The sequence below is a fragment of the Plecotus auritus genome, assembly GCF_963455305.1.
Source record: "Plecotus auritus genome assembly, chromosome: 2".
Lineage (NCBI taxonomy): Eukaryota > Metazoa > Chordata > Mammalia > Chiroptera > Vespertilionidae > Plecotus > Plecotus auritus.
In genome coordinates, this window is record NC_137771.1 from 152890739 (window position 1) to 152911433 (window position 20695).

A 20695-nucleotide genomic window follows, 5' to 3' on the forward strand; every position below is an offset into this window, starting at 1 on the left:
TACAGGGGGAATCTGGACTGTCAGGCGGAAACTCAGGGGAGTCGCAGAAGGCAGAGGTCTGGAGGCACGCACACAAGGGCAGGGCTGACAAGAAGCCAAAACTGTCTGCTCCGCCCTGAGACTCCGCCCCATCCAAGCTGAGCACAGAGGCTTTTGCAATTTTGCAAGTCTAATCCTATAAGGCTGTCTCCAGCACGGAACTTCTCCCAGCATAGACACAGCTGATCCTCACAGCCAACTGTCCTGGAGGTCAATTCCTCCCAGTGATACCAACAACAATCAAGACTTAACTACAACAAGGCTATATACACAGTCCACAAAGGGGTGCACCAAGAGTGTCCGCCTGAGGTTAACTGGGGAGGCCGACCCACTGGGCCATATAGGAAACCTAGCACACAAAGCTACCCTACCAACTCAGGGAAGCAACGAAAATGCGGAGGCAAAGAAACAGATCACAAATGAAAGAAATGGAGGAAAACAAATGACTGGATATAGAATTCAAAACCACGGTTATAACGCTTTTCAAGAATATCCTAGAAAAGGCTGATAAATTTAGTGAGACCCTCAAGGATATGAAAAAGGACCAACTAGAAATTAAACATACACTGACTGAAATAAAAAATATTATACAGAGATCCAACAGCAGACTAGAGGAACGCAAGAATCAAGTCAAAGATCTGAAAAACAAAGAAGCAAAAAACACTCAACCGGAAAAGCAAAAAGAAAAAAGAATCCAAAAAGTTGAAGATAGTGTAAGAAGCCTCTGGGCTTCTTCAAGTGTACCAACATCAGAATTATGGGAGTGCCAGAAGACAGAGAGTAAGATACTGAAAACCTATTTGAAGAAATAATGACTGAAAACTTCCCCTATCTGGTGAAAGAAACAGACTTATGAGTCCAGGAAGCACAGAGAACCCCAAACAAGAGGAATCCAAAGAGGACCACACCAGGACACATCATAATTAAAATGCCAAGGGCAAAAGACAAAGAGAGACTATTAAAAGCAGCAAGAGATGCCGAAACCGGTTTGGCTCAGTGGATAGAGCGTCGGCCTGCGGACTGAAGGGTCCCGGGTTCGATTCCGGTCAAGGGCATGTACCTTGGTTGCGGGCACATCCCCAGTGGGAGGTGTGCAGGAGGCAGCTGATCGATGTTTCTCTCTCATCGATGTTTCTAGCTCTCTGTCCCTCTCTCCCTTCCTCTCTCTGTAAAATATCAATAAAATATATTTTAAAAAATAAATAAATAAAAAAAATAAAATAAAAGCAGCAAGAGAAAAACAGTTAATTACCTACAAGGGAGCACCCATACAATTGTCAGCTGATTTCTCAACAGAAACTATGCAGGCAGACGGGAGTGGCAAGAAATATTCAAAGTGATGAACAGCAAGAACCTACAACCAAGACTACTCTACCCAGCAAAGTTATCATTCAGAATGGAAGGTCAGATAAAGAGCTTCACAGATAAGAAAAAGCTAAAGGAGTTCATCACCACCAAACCAGGATTATATGAAATGCTGAAAGGTATTTTTTAAGAAGAGGAAGAAGAAAAAAGTAAAGAGAAAAATTATGAACAACAAATACATATCTATCAACAAGTGAACCTAAAAATCAAGTGAATTAAAAACCTGAGGAACAGAATAATCTGGTGAATATAATAGAATTAGGGGCATAGAAAGGGAGTGGACTGATAATTCTCAGGGGAAAAGGTATGGGGGTGCAGGAAGAGACTGGACAAAAATCGTACACCTATGGATGAGGACAGTGGGGGGGAGGTAAGGGCAGAGGGTAGGGTGGGAACTGGGTGGAGGGGAGCTATGGGGGAAAAAGGAGAAACAATTGTAATAATCTGAACAATAAAGATTTATTAAATTTTTTTTTTAAAAAAGATTAGTAATAACTCTGTTGGCAAAGATTATAAAAATCTTCCTAAGAAAGAGCAATAAGAGTAAGGACACAGAAACCTACAACTACTGATGTGTCAGGAAAGAGCCAAATAATCCACTTCACTGAAAAACAGGACATAGGTAAAGAAAGAGAGAACTTAAATGCTGGAAAAATATGCCAGGAACTCAACAATCACTGCTAAGTATACTACAATAGCCAAAGGACTAATTCATTAACCATTTAAAGAATGTTTCAACATTATATTGAAAATAGGGTTAGCTTGTATGGAAGCAATAAACACAGAGTTCAACATATAACTCTAATAAATATGTTTTCACTAATTTTTGAATAAGAAAATCAATAAGAACTTCATAGTCAAGTGGAAAGACCCATATAATAAACATTCAATAATATAAATGTATTTAAAACACAGTAGGAACACAAAGCATGGAGTAATTAAAGTTGAATGCATAACAGGGTGTATATTATTGAGAACAACCAAAAAAGGGGGATTTCTGAGCTAGAATTGAAGAAGGGTGTCAAAATTCTAGGATGGTAAAAAAGAGGGAAAGAGGCATTTAGGGAGTAGAACTATGGGAACTGATGATAAAAACAACAATTTGTAGAGAATAAAGTCGTTGAAAATATTGATCAGAAATAGACATCACCCATCCAGCTACCCATTCAATTATTTATATAGTCTGATAACATTTATTAGTGCCTACACATACCAGGATATGTGCCAGGCTCTGAGAAATAACAATGAGTAAGGCATCATTCCTGCCTTCAAGGAACCCTCCTAGTCTATGGTGAAATGCAAACATGTCAGAAGTTCACTGTGGTCTAGTATGACAGATGTGAGCACAGGTATCTGGGAGCATAGAGCAAGGGTGTCCACCTTAGATTAGTATAGTCAAGGAAAGCTTCCAAAGTGGCAACACTGGGTAAATCATGGGAAACTGGTTTCCCACCCAGTAATGCAACAAAGAGAAACAAACACAATCAGGTGGGGGGATGGAAGGGGTAGGGTCGGGGGGAGAAGACACACCATTAGGAAATAAGTGTAGAGTGCTGGATAGTTTATTTCTTTGAGGATGAGCTGGGTACAAAAAGATGAAGCTGGAAAAAATAGTTCCTAAAGCTTGTCATGTTAATGGGAGTTTAGACTTTAACCCAGAATCAATAAGGATTTGGAGAAGTACTTCAGGGAAACAAAATAGAATGATTAGTTCTACTTTTTAGAAAGATACTGGTCTCACTAAGCAAAACAACTGGATAGGTTGTTACTGAAGACAGGAAGGCCCATCACAAAGCCAGAAAAGAATCTGAATTTGAAATTGAAGAATAGAACTTGAAGCAAAGCTGGGGAAGAGAAGATATATAAGAATATTCAAGAGTTAGAATCCAAGGTTCTTGTTGAATTATAATTTGGTTAGAAATGTATGTCTGAATCTCCTCAATGTCAAAAGTACTTAGTAGGAGTAGTCCAGTAACTGCTATCTGACCTTAGAAAAATGATGTCACCCAGAGTCTAATATATTAATGTGTCTTTCCTTTAAAAGCTAGTAACACATTTCTTGAAACTTTGTGCCTAAAGTTTCTAGATTACAAATTACTAATCCATAGTACAAAGATTCAGTTTTGTATTGGCCTCATTTTGCAGAATTTACTTAGACACATCCTATATAATAAAAGGGTAATATGCAAATCGACCGAATGGTGGAATGACCGGTCACTATGACATGCACTGACCACCAGGGGGACAGATGCTCAATGCAGGGTCTGCCCCCTGCTGGATAGTGCACTCCCACAGGGGGAGTGCTGCTCAGCCAGAAGCCCTGAGCCGGGCTCACGGCAGGCAAGCACAGCGGCAGGAGCCTCTCCCACCTCCTCAGCAGCACTAAGGATGTCCCACTGACGGCTTAAGCCCGCTACCCATGGGAAGTGGGCCAAAGCCATCAGTGGGACATCCCCCAAGGGCTCCCGGACTGCAAGAGGGTGCAGGTCTGGCTGAGGGACCCCCCCTGAGTGCACAAATGTTGTACACCGGGCCTCTAGTTTATTCAATAATGTCACTTCTCTTTTCCTACATATTTCTACCATCTCCTGATCAACGACAAAGTAAGCAAAAGCAGAACTCAACTATGAAAACATTCAATCCATTTGCATAAGAGTCTAACAAATACAGAACTCCCCAACCAGTTTACCCTGACACAACATGTTCTATGATCCCCTCAGGACCTCAAGCAGGCGGGTCTCTTCACAGCTGAGCAGGGAGATGAACCCTGCCATCACTTCAAAAAGGTTGAGAAGCAGAGAAAGTAAGCATTAGGCATATGACACCTGAAGATTTTATGTTGGCTGCCTGTTTTTATAAGGGCTGAATCCTAAAATTGCCTGTAGAAGTTTTAACATGTCCTTTGAAAAATAGCTTTTTCCCAATTTTAACTCAATCTTAATTTGTTCTTACTGATAGTTCTTTTTGGGGTAAAAAGTCACAATAATACTCCTCAAGCTAAAAGCTGCTTTATAAAAATCATAATCTGTTTGGCTGATTTTTGGAACTAAGCCCTCAATGGTTCTGTTTTGGGCAAAAATGCTGCTTTAAGTTCAAAGGTGCTAGTTAGGGCAAATAAAAGAATTCTCATGTGACCTCAATGAAAAGCTGGATAAATGATAAATGACAGGAATGCTTCCATGCAAGAACTAAGTTATGTGAAATGCAAACTAGTATCAGAACATAAGGAAGATAAACGAATTCAACCTTTTGAAAGGCTATATCATTCATTCATTTGTTCACTTGCGTTCAATAAAATATTGTGGAACGACAAGCTGAAAACCCACAGAGAATATTAAGATGGTTTCTCCAATGATCTATTAAAAGAATCATTAATTTTGATGACTACAGAACAATATCTGAATTCCAGAAGGAGTTTTAAATTTGGCCCTCATCCCAAAAGTAAAAATGTTAAAGAAAAACTAAGCAGCTTCTTAAATAAGTGAAGATAGGAGATGTAAGTGCAAGGATTTGGGAGGTAGAGAGAGTATTTAATGGTTATTTCAAGAATCCTGTTTGATTTAGTAGCACTTTTACTCATGTAGCAGTTGAACAGAAACTTCAGCTCCTCGATGTCTATGGCTATAAATAAAGGGAAATAAAGATGTCTCAAATGCATAATGCTCTGTGGCTTAAGGTGCCAACAAAACAAACTCCTCTCTTGAAAAAAGTGTGAGCAATCTTTCCAGTTTTTACTGACCTTTTGACAAGTAATTTCATGACTCACTAAAATTTTCAGTTTTCAAAAACAAATACCACAATTTGTCCTATAGATTTTCTTAAAATGTTAAGATGAGAATTATTTTGAAGGTTACCAACAATTTGCATTAGGTTCAGTGTTGACATTTGAACTGTGACTTCCAGAAATTCTCTCAGTTCTTTTTCTCAGAACTCATCAACACCTTTCTCTTTTCTACTATTCACAAATATGTAATTAACACACTCTTGGCTGTTATTCTCATTTCTTTTTTAATTCCTCATTTGTGACTGGATATCAGAGCATTGCAAATAGCTAGATTTCTGGAATACAGAATGTCCCTAGTAACGGCAATAGTGGCATTTCCTCCTTTAGTGCCTAAAAATAATGCAAAATATATGGTATTTAAGAAGTGGGAAAAAGGCTTTCACAATCTCAAAGCCCAAAAATTATGTATGTAATAAAATGTGCTTTGCTTTATGTAAGTATATTTTAATCATAGTGGTAACTATAGATAAACATAGCACTTCCTAAAGAAAAAAACAAAGACAATAGTATAGTTAATTCACCAGCATCAGAGAACTAAGACCATCAAAAGCATATACCAACATTTAATATGTCTCATTTCGCAGTTAATGTATAAACATAGGCCTTTTCACACAGGATGAAAACAATAATCCATGTGTAAGCAGTCTCTTCCTCCTGAATACTCAGCTGGGGTTCTGCCTACATTCAAGGACATTTTGATGTACACTCTCATCAAAGGGACCCTTCAAAGGTTACAGAAGAAAACATTTGCCTCCTGATGTTCAGGTATTGATCAATCTACTGGGAATTCCCAACAAATTCTTTTTAAATTTTGTAAGTTTTAAGTTATGCTGGCTTCAAATATATAGCTCCTATTATTTACCACACTCACCTGAGTCTGAGCAGGAAGTACCTAAAGGAAAACATCTTTATCTGGCCACTTTATGATATAATGCAACTTTGAGCTAATAGCACCCTTATTTATATTCCTTGTTTACTACACATATATCCTTTCTGTGAAATGATACAAAGAAAGCTTGAATCAAGGTTCTAAGGTTTCCTCCTACCTGGATTTCAGGTCTTAACCAAGCTTAACCACCACCTCCTTTAGGAAGCAGTCCCTGACTCCTGAAATTCTGAAGCAACTGCTCCCCGCTAAACTGTCAGAGCAATTAATAACACCATCTTCATAGTTATCTATCTTTTTTGCCTCTTATTTTGTACATGTGTCCTGTGTTGTTTACTAAATTATAAAAAGTTATGAGCATCTCATGTACAGAAACTGTTTTACATATGCCTTCTTCTTAGAGCAAACTAACTCCATGAATGATCATGAAATAAATGCTGTATAACTGATATTTACTCTGTAATAACATAAAACTATTCAGTTACTGAGGTATACTTGTGGTCACTGAACAGAAAAATTAGCAATCAAAATACTTATCAAAAAACACTCAAGTACATTCTCAAACTACTAACTAAAATCTATACCATATGGAAATGGAGGAAGGACTAGGTCATTCTTCAAAGATGGAGCCAAACTAGAAAATGATTTTTACTTACTTGTCTCCAAAAAACTTTCTCCAGAATTCGGCAGCATCTGCTTTCGTGATACGAAAATTATCTCCCTGGAATTGCCCATTGGGAAAGATTGCTTTGATTTCTGCCAGCATGTGACTGAAGATAAGGGACAGTTTTGTGAGATTTCGCCTGTAAACACAAAGGGGTAAACAAAAGAAAAATAAATAAATATATAGTTTTAATAGTATCACATATTATGAAAAATAAAATTACATACAGTATCTACCTAGGTGCTGGTGGTTGATCATGAACCTCTATTTAATAATGACTCTAAAAATAATGATCATAAAAAGTTGTCCATTTCAATTCCTAACAGGCTTTCCATTTACTAATCCATATAGTCATTTAACATAAATATGAACAAAATAAATTACATGAATTTAATAGGAGAGATGGACACTGAAAAAAAGTAACCAAATATAAATTCTAAATACGGAGTGGCTATTTCAACATGGGGGAGTAAGGAAAGACATGACATTAGAGGAGAATCTAGAAAGATAAGTATTTGTTTGACAGATTTAGGACTTAGAATGGAGAAAACATGAGAGTAGGAACAACATGTGCAAAAGCACAGAGATGTGGAATAAAACTGTTTATAAAATACCTATGTTTAGCATGGCTAGAGAAGAACAGATGAGTGGAGGAAATGGCATGAGACAGGATGAGAAAATTTGGTTGGAACATGATGCAGAGGAATCTAAAATAATGAAAAAAATTGTCAAATACACTTTCCACTCTTACAAAAAAGTCAGTTTCTGATGATGGGTTCCAAATATGTGCCTATTTTAGAAGCTCCTCAAGCAATTCTCATGTACTCCCCTTGTTAAGAGCTCTCACTATAAAAAATGGGGTGCTTGCCCTGGACAGTTTGCTCAGTGGATAGAGTATAGGCCTGTGGGCTAAAGGGTCCCGGTTCAATTCGAGGCAAGGGCACGAACTTTGGTTGCAGGATCCTCCCTGGCCCGGGCCCTGGTTGGGGCTCATGCAGGAGGCAACAAATTGATGTCTTTCTCTCACGTTGATCTCTCTCTCTGTCTTTCTCTCTTCCACTCTCTCTAAAAATCAATGGAAAAATATCCTTGGGAAAGGATTAAAAAATACACACAAGAAATGGGGAGCCAAAATGAAATGGAATCAAGGGAAATGGAGATACTGTCTATTCTAATGTCCAGGTAAAGTCCTGGAGATTTTTACATGATTTAAGACATAATATAAAGTATGACTCATATTTCAAAATAATAGTATCATCTGCACTCCTTCCTACCATTTCATAAGCTTAAACCTTAATAATGTTAGTCTTTTTTTTTAATCCTCAGCCAAGGATGTGTGTGTGTGTGTTTTAATAGATTTTAGGGGGGAGGGAGAGAGAGAGAGAGAAAAAGAAGGAGAGGGAGAGAGAAACATCAATGTGAGAGAGAAACACATCGATCGGTTGCCTCCGGTATGCACCCAGAGATCAAACCCACAACGTGGGTAATGTGCTTTGACCAGGAGTCAAACCTGCAACCTTTTTGGTGCACAGGATGACACTCCATCTAGCCAGAGTGTATGTAAATCATAATTTTTGAAGCGACCTTGCTTCTTTATATTTCTGTTTATGCACTATATATATATATATATATATATATATATATATATATATATATATACAACATTTCCATTTTGAAGTTTCAACTGCATTTGTGTGCCTGTTGAGGAGTCTGAAGGGTAGGAGTTGGGGGTGCAATAGTTATTTCAGGACTAAAAGTAAAGACAGAAGAAAATTAACAGAGAAAGCTATCAAATCTGTAATGTATATAAAATCCTACAATCTTTCTACAAGACCTTGACAATGAAAGTTTTGGTTCTTTTTTCTCTTTTTTAGTTATGTGTCTGTGTTTTATGACTCTCAAATAACAAGCAAAAATAAACATGTTAGGTACCAATGAGATCATATAATATACACCTGTCATTAAAGTCAATGGGTATGACTCTTTCTAAAAGGTTTATTATGAAAGAAATATGTAACTTTTTATGTGATATGAATACAGAATAAATGAAGGTATTTGTGATAAAAAGTGGAAAAAGAATGAAAAGCAAGCAATCAGGTAGAAAGTAATCTACATCTAAATAAATTCATCTCTATTGGAAAATCAAAATGTCCCAATTTCCATAACCTTTATTAGGTATGAGAAAATTCATGGGAAAAAAGGGTCAAGCCTTAGACCTTATTTTAGTGCTTAACTGACAACAATAAACAATCTGCAAAATCATTATCATTATGCATAATGTTTCATCATTTGCTTAGATTCAGCCACATTTCCATACAACTCCGACTAATTCAAATGTGTAACTTCTTCAATTAGTTGAATCTTTGATCTTCTCATTTATGTCAACACACCCTCATTTAGATGATTGTAGATATAAGAAATTCAGTCTTAGAAAATGAAAAGTAAACTGCTGAATCATATCAAAGGAAAGCATTGTGGCCAACACAAACTGCAACTGACTTTTGAAATCTGAGTTTAGGGAAAAGCATAAAGTCACTTTAGAAAATCTGCACCAAATTTATTTCTATAATTAGGCAAAGGGTTAATTTTCTACTGAAACTCCAACTGTTACATACATACAGAAGAAAAAAGAAAAATCAAGATGGCTATAATTAGGGCAAACCAACTGTTTCATATTTTCTGAATTGGTTGTTCTCCATCCCCTTGTTTCTTTGTTCTTTAATCCTTTCCAAATGTTTTCCATTTTTATTTGTTAAGATCTAAAGTCTGAAGCACAATGCCAATGATTACCCATTTTGGATATTTGACCCACTGGCTATGTAGACACTAAACTTTAAAACACAAATAGTAACATTGTCTCTTTATAATTTACAGCCCTGAAGCTCTAGTAATCACTAGTACCTATATATCTAACCACTGTTTAATTATAAAATGTGTGTAGTTTAATTTTTCTTGTTCTGGCAAATGAGTTACCAAATCTTTATTTGACTTTTTGCATTCTAAGGCAATGAAAGTGAATTTTGCCTTAGTCTTTAAAAAAAAACACATAACTTAAATTCAAGTTGTTAAACATACAGTATGTAAATGCAAGAGTTTCATGTTACCTTATTTTCCACATATAACAGACTGTATTTATTTTATATATTTTTTAAATATTTATTGTTGAAAGTATTACATATGTTCCCTCCCCACCTCCATTGACCCCTTCTAAGTCACCCCAACCCCTGCCCCAGGCCTTCATCACCCTATTGTCTTTGTCCATGGATTATGTGTGTGTGTGTGTGTATGTGTGTGTGTGTGTGTGTGTATACACACACACACACACACACACAAGTTCTATGGTGGATCTCTTCCCACCCACCCACACTTCTCTCTGAGATTAGACAGTCTGTTCCATGCTTCCATGTCTCTGGACCTATTTTGTTCATCAGTTTATTTTGTTCATTATATTCCATACATGAGTGAGATCATGAGATACTTGTCTTTCTCTGCCTGACTTATTTCGTTTAGCATAATACTCTCCAGGTCCCTCCATGCTAATTTTTATATACATACACATACCATAAATATGTAAGTGATTATTTTGGAAATCTATTGTTGAAAAGACTGATTTACAGAGCTTGCAATCAACATCAAGATATGGAAAAAAAAGGAAATAATTCTACTATATGATGTCAGTTAAATTTATTACCAGGGCAAATAGGTTTTGTTTTTCATATAATTGTGTGGGTTTCTTTTTTGTTTGTTTTTGCTAGACATAATGTGCTTTAATTCCCTAGCCTTCTCTGAACACTGAGATATCTATTAAAAAATAACTTCCTAATTCAAAAGTAAATGCCAAGAATACAGTCATCTCTAACTATGTAGACAGTGGAAAGAGGGCAACAACTATACATCTTCTTTGTAGCTGAAATGTTTTTTCCTATTATAAAACTTTCCCATACTTGTCCAATTCTCCCTAAGCTCATTTGATTACCTCTCATCATAAGACCAACAATAATGACTGCTTAATAAAGATTTGATGCTTACTAATTAAGAATGTTTCCATCACTAAAACTCCCTACTTCAAAATAATGAAAATATAAAATTATGTCTACAAAGGCTCAATAATCTTATAATTATAAATGTAATTAATTTTACAAGGAATTTTGCAATATTCGTTCACTTTTAGTATAAGAGCTACTTTATTTTGACTAATTACTAACACATTTCCCATTAACCATCACAAGCCCCTTTTTAAAATTTTGTTTTGTGTGAGATTTTGTTATTAAGAAATAATTATGAAATGAAACTATTTTGATATACCAGGTAGTCCAAAGTAGCTTCTGGATTTCAATAGGGGTTAAACCAGTAAAGATGTTAATATTAGAGGAACCATGAAGAAAATTAAGGGAGGAAAAGAGAAGAAAAGCAGAGAGGGGGGAGAGAAGGAAAACTAGCTACATTAAAAAAAAAATATATATATATATATGAACAATGTATAAGCAATGTCAAGAATATCACCTAAGTAGCAAAGTACCTCTTTTATCCTGGACTCAATCACTTAACACTATATTTCTTTAAAATGCTATAAATCAATTTCTCCACAAGTCAAGTTATACTACTACACAGAATGCAAGGCTGAAGCAGAGTGAATTAACACAATTGAAATGATGATGCTTCACTATTCATGAATAAGTCACTGAAGCTTAAGGTGGCTACAGCCAACATCATTTGGAGACTCAGGGTGCACAAGTTTTGATGAAGAATGATACAATCCCACCGTTAATAAAGGTATAACATATTGTGGGGCAAAAAGGCATGAGTAGATGATTATTATACAATATGGTGGGGGCAATACAACATCTATAGCCATCTCAATGTAATAAGTTAAATCTTAAAAATATAAAATAAATCAAGATTTGATTAGCAGCCTCCACTAAAATGTGGGGAAGGGGGCACAAAAAGAATGTAATCTAATTCGGTTGCATGTAGATTTTGCATTTTCTCTATTCAAAAAAACTGCGTCATAAATCAAAGAAAAATAAAAAGCTTTAAATGCTTAATTAGTGAAACACTTTAAATGACACTTTACGTTAGTGAGGTCCAGAGTTTATGAGAATGCACTGCTTTGGGGAAAAAACAGGGGAGGACCATTTTTTAATTAAAAACTATTAATAATTCAATTCTCACATTTAAAAGCTAGAACATGTTCTTTTTAATCTTTATAAGGTGAAACAAAATCAACATACAAAAAAAAGGCAGGACATAAAAATATAAACAGTGGCACTTAAAATAAAACTCACATCCAGTAAAAGAGCAATTTTCATTCATAGAATTTCTGATGTAGCAGCCTCCAGGATAAGTAAATAGAGTTACTTCACACAGTTATTTTATCTTGTGAACATTATAGTTCCTAAGAATTTGAGCAGACTCTTAGGAATAGACTATAGTTAAGATGGATCCTGAGAGTTTTAAATAAAAGTGGATCTTACCCATTCCCTTGCTCAGATGCTTTTAAGTTTTCAATAATTTGAAAGTCCAAATTCCAATGAAGACTGAGAATCTCCCCAAGTTATCATAGAAGTCAGGAGTGTGCCCAGGAAAGATCTAACCCAAGATTCAGGCAGAAGGGCAATTTTCAATCTACTCCATACCACCTCATAGAAACAGACCATCAAACCTCAGGGAAGGTAGTGGAGGGTGGGGGTAAGGGGAAGAGATCAACCAAAGGACATGTATGCATGCATATAAGCATAACCAATGGACACAGACAACAGGGGGGTGAGGGCATGAGTGGGAGGGATGGAAGATAATGGGGGAATAAGGACACATATTAACACCTTAATCAATAAAGAAATTTAAAAAAAAAAGAAATGGAACGGCTCACTTAAAAAGGAATTTAGCAAACTGTGTCAGTCAAAAAACTTCACTAAAATAGGTAACCAATGAAGGATTTTTTTCTTTTGTTAAAGAAAACATAATAATACACCACTAATGTGGCTAGGGAGACAAAGCCCCGAAAGTGTGGCTAGGAAAGATGAGCCGGGAGCTCCCTATAGTATACTCTTGAACAAGAGCAAGAGGCTACCCCTCAAAATAAGGATGCTGCCCCTATGATTAATACATTTGCTTTCTATAATAAATAATTTTAAATGGACAACTTACAAATGCCTTATTTAAACATAACCCAACCAGGAAATACGCCCATGATAATCAATTGTAATACCCTTTGACAAATTCCAGGAGATAGTCAAAAGATATGCTTAATTTACCAACTATCCTATATTAAAGAGTTTGGTTCAGAAGTTCGACAGTACTGGGTTCACACCCTTCTTCTCCTGGTAGTCCTGAAAAAGTTACATAACCTCTGTCTGAATCTATTTCCTCATCTCTAAAAATTTTCAATTAAATTTATTTCTTTGTTATGAGAAATAAACAAGACATGTAGGCAAAGCCTACCACATCTATTTTTTAAAACTCTTAACAAATCATTTACTTACTATAATTATTAATTTACCTACCACTTCTGTTTAAAAGTATAAATATTCGTCATAGCAGTCTTTCTTCTTTCTCCCATATAATATTGATAGCCATCTTAATAAGGTAAAATCAACCCTCTTGCCTTATGATCCAATTGCTATGTGATCTTTGATAATTCCACAGTAAACAATGGGCAAGTATTTGATTCATCCATTTAGTCATTTATTCTGCAAATCTTGATTGTCTATTATATAGCCTGATCTAGATACTGATGATACAATCCTATTCTTAATAAATTTAAGGGGCTGAGAGATCTCCCAAAGTATAGAAAATTATGAGAGTAAAGCTGAGATAGAACCAGAACAAAGGCAGTAATCCATGAGAGCACTGTGTAATTTCTGGGGTGGTGTAGTTCTGACCAGAATGTGGCCCCGCACTGGGAAGGGAGAGTGAATGTGAATTAGGCTAGCAATTAGATATCATTAAATGAAGCCATGTGGATTTTAAAATCTATGATTATAACAGCAGTTTACAGGAAGAAAAGGATTACATACAGCAAACCATATCTCAATATATTCAATAAAGCTTCCCAAATATTTTTTTAAATAACAGTTATTTCAACTTTGTGGCAATGTCAAAGTAGGGTTAACAACATCCCTTTGATGATTTCAGCAAACAGTTTTATATGGAAAATTTATTATGAAAACCTACTACAATATAATATGATCTCTGGTACTTTCATCTGGTTTAAAAGCTTAACAATCTACTTCAATAAAGAAAATTATTTTGTCTTTGGTATTAGAAGTCTTTTGATTAAACCTAATCTGTAACAAGTATCCCTTTGTAAAATATATCTTAAAAATACAGAGTAGTCTAATACTTGAAAGAGAAAAGAAAAAAAACTACTTCTACATTTCTTTTCATTTAAGATAAAAGTTCTGTGAACTAAGCAGAAAGTCACTGTTGCTGTGAGATTCATATAGAAGCAACTAGAAGATAGTAGAACTTTGTTCTCTTTTTTTTTTCTATTTATTTTGAAACATTAGAAGTTCAAAACCAGGGGTAATTTGACAGAAGAGGAGTCTCACCAACAAACAAAACAAACTTGCCCTTGAAACAACATTATTTCAAAAACTAGATTCACTTTTTTTCTTTGCAATTCCTAATAGGCCACCATTGAATTTTGTATCATATCTGACACTTCAGAGATGGCTTTTAGTGTTTTTACTCTACAGAATATAGTTTAAAAATCTCCTAAAATATACTAGAGGCCCGATGCAAGATATTCGTTCAAGGGGCTCGGCCCTCGCAGCCCCGGCTTCATCTGGAAGGTCATCCGGAAGGACATCTGGAAGGTCATTCAGCTGTCAGGTCTAATTAGCATATTACGCTTTTATAATTATAGATATTTTCTTCAAGGATTTCTACCTTCCATGGGACCAAGCTAACTTTCCTGGACTTCTCACACCACTTTTCTGTGCTCCCCTCAAGCTATATGAATGGTCTGCTTTTCCTGATCCACACCTTGGGTTAATCCACCTCTTCCTCCTCTCTGATACAAAGTTTTATGCCTCAGTCTGCTTAAGTGTCATCTGTACCAGTTTTAAGTTGAAGTACTCCTATGGCATCTTCTCCATACCCTCCCAGAGATGTGATCTACCAGGCTTTTAAATGCCACACCACTGCTACCACTTCACCTTACCGGCCATAGCACAAAGTTTTCTCTGAAGAGCATCACGGTTATCTTATACCCATATTGCATTTAACTTCTATCAGAGCATAAGTCTTTGCTGGAGAAGAAAATGTCTTGTTTTACCTATAACAACTTCTCACACATAATAGCCAACTAATGTTAATTTCAAGAACTGTGAAAATTTTTAAAGAACTATAAGAAAGGATTTCCTGACCCCAAAACAGTGCTAACAAACACATATATAGGAACAGTATATAGAAACAGTCCACAGAAACCACATGCAGAGTAAGGCATCAACTTGCTAAAACCTTAATGAAAAGTAATTTTAACAAAAGCTGTTTAAGTAGAGAATTAAAAATCGGGGGTTTGATCTAAATTACAAAAAAAATATATATATTTGTTGTGTGAGTTCTGAGATCTTTTCTTTCCCTTTTTTGTAAATTTTCTCTGTGAATGGCAAAATAAAGTACCAGCAAGCTAAAGGAAATTAATGCTATGTTCCCCATGAGTGGTTTCCAGAAACTCAAGTAAACTGAACAAATGTGTCATACATCTCGAGGCAGCATAACATAGTTTCCCATCACACTATCTATTCCCTGACAATTACTTCCTCCTTGTGGCTTTGGAAATTTTCCTTATGGATACCTTTGTCCTACTTCAACCCTGCTCTCTCGGAGTGGATGAAGTGAAAGACAAGTGAACCACAAGGGGAGGAACGGGATGGCTCATCTCTCTGGTGCTCATGTTGTGTGTTACTAACTGAAGAAAACTAAAATCATGAGACTTATTCCACCCATTCCCCAGAAATTAAAATCATCTTTATTTATATGATTGGAGCAAATATAAAAATAAAAGCAAACTCAAATCTGCCAAGCACTTCTCATTGATGTTTGGTATAATCTGATATGAATGCCATGTCATAATGTTTTGTGCGTGTGCTCACATACACATGCATGTACCATAAAAGTGTGAAATGACATAACAAATAGTATGCCAGTCTTAGCTCTATAAAAAAGCTTACTATCACATTATAGTAAATAGAAAAAATATATAGAATATACCAAAAAAAAGAAAACCATAGTAATCTCCACTAGTTTATCAAAAATTTTTCTTCATTTTTTCTTTAACTTTTACTATTTTCAACAAGAAACAAGAATGTCATTAAAAGCTACTGTATTGCTTTTCTCAGCAGGCAAATCTACAATGTGTTTTTAGGACAGTGAATAGATTTCCAGACACCAGTACTCACAACCCTCTGACAGGCCCCACTGATACCATGTTGCTTTTGCTTTCAAGTTGAAAAGGCATCTGTGAGGCAGTCTCCCAACCCACCTACTTGACCACTAATCCCCGACATTCTAAAAAGTATTAGCCCTTCCTCCATACTATTAGTACATTCACCAATGGCGCACTAGTATTTTTCCAAATATTTCCCTAAAAGAAGGACTCAATCATAATTTCACATTTTTAGAATATAAAACAGGGAATACAAAGGTCAAAAAGTCCAAGAACTTCTCCAAATAAAATGAGAAGTCTAATTCTAATTAAAGACTGTATCTCCTGCTTTTATAATAGTCCCCTGTAAAACATGACTCCAGTTGAATTATTTTAGAAAATACTTGATGGTTATATAGATAAATTAGCATATCACATATATTTCTTATCAGAGAATGGCATTAAATAAGTTTATAATCACACATGACCTGAGGATTCAATTACCCACATTTCTTCTTCAGCTTACCAGATATATGATATGTATGTATGATAATGGTTCAAAGGAAAAGAGTAATTTAGATGTCTATAGTTCCACAGAAGAATGCTATTTTTTAACAAGCATTCTAAGACCATATTAGGATTTTTTTTTCTTCAAAATGAAAAAACAAAAAGGTAAAGCAATCATAGAAAATCATGGCTGTAGTAATTTACCAGTTTTACAGTAAAATTTTCTTAGACAGGTATAAAATTCTTAAACTTTCTGAATATAGCAAGAACAATAAATATTTCTTTTTTAAAAAATATTTATTGTTGAAAGTACTATACATGTCTCTTTTTCCCCATTGACCCCTTCTAGTCTGCCTCTACCCCCTGTCCCAGGCCTTCACCATACTATTGTCTGTGTACATGGATTATGCACATATGCATACTAGAGGCCTGGTGCACAAAATTCGTGCACGGGGGGGGGGGGGGGGTTGTCCCTCAGCCCAGCCTGCACCCTCTCCAAACTGGGACCCCTCGAGGGATGTCCGACTGCCCATTTAAGCCCAATCCCGGTGGGATCAGGCCTAAATGGACAGTTGGACATCCCTCTCACAATCCAGGACTTCTGGCTCCCAACTGCTCGCCTGCCTGCCTTCCTGATTGCCCCTAACTGCATCTGCCTGCCAGCCTGATCACCCCCTAACCACTCCCCTGCCAGCCTGATTGATGCCTAACTGCTCCCCTGCCAGCCTGTTTTCCCCTAACTGCCCTCCCCTGCAGGCCTGGTCACCTCTAACTACCCTCCCCTGCAGGCCTGGTCACCCCTAACTGACCTCCCCTTGCAGGCCTGGTCCCCCCCAACTGCTCTCCCATGCAGGCCTGGGTCCCCCCCAACTGCCCTCCCCTGCAGGCCTGGTCACCCCTAACTGCCCTCCCCTGCAGGCCTGGTCCCCCCAAACTGCTCTCCCCTGCAGCCCTGGGTCCCTCCCAACTGCCTTTCCCTGCAGGCCTGGTTGCCCCCAACTTCCCTCCTCTGCCGGCTTGGTCACCCCTAACTGCCCTCCCCTGCAGGCTTGATCGCCCCCAACTGCCCTCCCTTGCAGGCCTGGTCCCTCCCAACTCCCCTCCCCTGCTGGCCTGATCACCCACAACTGCCCTCCCTTGCAGGCCTGGTCCCTCCCAACTGCCCTCCCCTGCTGGCCATCTTGTGGTGGCCATCTTGTGTCCACATGGGGGCAGGATCTTTGACCACATGGTGGCAGCCAACTTGTGTGTTGGAGTGATGGTCATTCTGCATATTACTCTTTTAATAGATAGGATAGAGGCCTGGTGCATGGGTGGGGACCAGCTTGTTTGCCCTGAAGGGTGTCCCGGATCAGGGTGGGGATTCCCTTGGGGTGTGGGGCGGCCTGGGCGAGGGGCCTGTGGTGGTTTGCAGGCCAGCCATGCCCCCTGGTGACCCAAGTGGAGGCCCTGGTATCTGGGGCTTATTTATCTTCTACAATTGAAACTTTGTAGCCTGGAGCAGAGCCAAGCCTTCTGCTTGCTCCATGGTGGCAGCCATTTCTGCTGCGATTTATGTATCTTCCATAATTGAAACTTTGTAGCCTTAATTGGAGGCCTGAGCCGGCCAGGGCTGCAGAACCTTGGCTTCCTCCATCGCTGGGGGCAACCCTAGCCTCCTGCTCTTTCCAGCTCCGTGGCGCCACCATTTCTGTTTGAATTTATGTATCTTCTATCATTGAAACTTTGTAGCCTTGAGTGGAGGCCTAGGACGGCAAGGGCAGGCGGAAAGCTTGGCTTCCTCCATTGCCGGGGAAACCCAAGCCTCCCTCCTGCTCTCTGTGGCCGTAGCCATCTTGGTTGGGTTTATTTGCATATTCGCTCCTGATTGGCTGATAGGCATGGCTTGCGGGCATGGCTTGTGGGTGTAGCGGAGTGGTGGTTAATTTGCATATTACTCTTTTATTAGATAGGATATGTTTTGGTTGATCTCTTCCAATCCACCCACCCCCTCCTTCCTGCTGAGATTCGACAGTCTTTTCCATGCTTCTATGTCTCTAGATTTATTAACAACAAATATATAATTTAAAAATAGGCCTAAGATTTTCTTAACTAGCAAAAGGTAAACTGGATGTAACTTACTCTGTATCTGAGTGGTAGTTTTAAGATCTTCTAGAAAACTGGTTCCCACATTTTCAACTATAAGCCTCATAAAGGAAATTCTGGAATATAGTGGAGGAAAACATGGCAATGGTAGCATGGGGTTCTAGACCCAAGTATAGCTATCTCATTATTACACAACTAGAGGCCCGGTGCACAGATTTGTGCATATTGAAAGGAAATTCATTAGAAGGTGGCCAGTGGGGCGGGACCTGGCGAGACGGGTCAGACACACCCTGGAACCAACCTCCCACAGTCCCTCCCCGGCTGGCCACACCTGGGGCAGGGCCAGGGCTCAAAGGGCATTTGCGGAGTGAGTGGGGTCCCTCTGGCAGGTGGAGTCCCTTGGCCTGGCCTGCAAGGATCGGGCTGAAACCAGCAGTCTGACATCCCCCGAGGGGTCCAGGAGTCCGAGAGGGCACTCTGCAAAGTTACTGTTGCTTGGCAGCTCCTGCGTTGAGCATCTGTCCCCTGGTGGTTAGTGTGCATCATAGCTACTGGCCGGTCACTTAGGCTTTTATATATATATATAGATATGAAAATGAGCTGGAAGCTTCTCTTATCAGTTTGTCCTCTGTAAAGTGAGGTTATTGTGTACCTAAGTTCTGAGGTCTCATATCATGCAGCAGGGCTCTCATCACTTTTATTCCAGCCAGCAGAAGGTGACTAGATGACTCTGGCACTACAAAGTCCATATGCTTTGGGCAAAAACTGTGAATACATTTCCCAACCTGCAACTAATACATGAGTACAACAGGGAATGTAACATTTTCAGTTTTCAGACGTTCCTCAATATACTTCAGTCAGAGGCTGCAGAAATCCTGAAGTCAGGACATAAAAATCTAACATAAAAATTTGAAATTATACCAAGCATAAAAAGTCATTAGTATATTTGGAAGCCTTGATTTTTATTTTGTTGTTTGCCATAAAAAGCATATCTATTTTTTTCTTTTTTCAACAAAGAAAAATCCTTGAATAACATTGGCTCTCAAAACAATGAAAACCACAAAGCAGCAGAAATAACAAAAATAAATAAATAAAAGGCAATGTGAGAGCTCTGTGTTTCATGTTAATGAATAGTTAATACCAGAACACTGAAACCATATAAAAATGTGGACTACCAGAACAGAGTATCCCCACTGGAAAACTTATAGTTTAGAAAGTCAGTTTTATTTATTTGTTCTTGGTAAGGAAATATGCTACTACATGTAGTAGGCACAGAAAAATCAGGTCTAAAAATTTTACTAGTAACTTTCATTGCAACCAAGAGTTTAAAAATATCCAAATTTAGGGAGACTGTTACATTTACCATACGATGGCTGATCAATACTATGAATCAAATCCCTTAACTATTTCAGTCGGATTGATTACAAATGGAATAACCCACACATCAGTAAACCAGCCTCCCTCCAATACTGGCTCTGAAGTAGAAATACAAATGTTTCTAATTGGCTTAAACCCTGAAGGCTGCAAATCACTATAGTAAAAAGCCCCAGCTCTAGAGTCAAACTTATCTCTTAAACCAATTCAAAACTGAATAACCTTGAGTATTAAGTTAACCTCTCTAAGCCTCAGTTTCCTCCTCTTGAAAGGATCCTATATAACAGTGGTCGGCAAACTCATTAGTCAACAGAGCCAAATATCAACAGTACAATGATTGAAATTTCTTTTGAGAGACAAATTTTTTAAACTTAAACTTCTTCTAATGCCACTTCTTCAAAATAGACTCTCCCAGGCTGTGGTATTTTGTGGAAGAGCCACACTCAAGGGGCCAAAGAGCCGCATGTGGCTCGCGAGCTGCAGTTTGCCGACCATGGCTATATAATAAAGAGACAATATGCAAATTGACCCTCACGCCCTCACAACGTGGCTGCCTATGACCAGGCCAGCAGGGGGGTTAGTGAGAGACGACCAAATGACTGAACAGCAGGCTGTGTGGGG

At 37.9% G+C, this 20695-nt stretch overlaps 1 protein-coding gene across 4 annotated transcripts in view; it reads right to left on the reverse strand.

Annotated features, from left to right (window-relative positions):
* CBLB (Cbl proto-oncogene B) overlaps positions 1-20695 on the reverse strand; it is a 246417-nt gene that overhangs the window by 129086 nt on the left and 96636 nt on the right. For all 4 annotated transcript variants that reach the window (XM_080654165.1, XM_080654163.1, XM_080654164.1 and 1 more), the window contains exon 4: positions 6731-6877. In XM_080654165.1, the coding sequence (XP_080510291.1) occupies positions 6731-6877 (147 nt within the window). The remainder of the gene's footprint in view (positions 1-6730; positions 6878-20695) is intronic.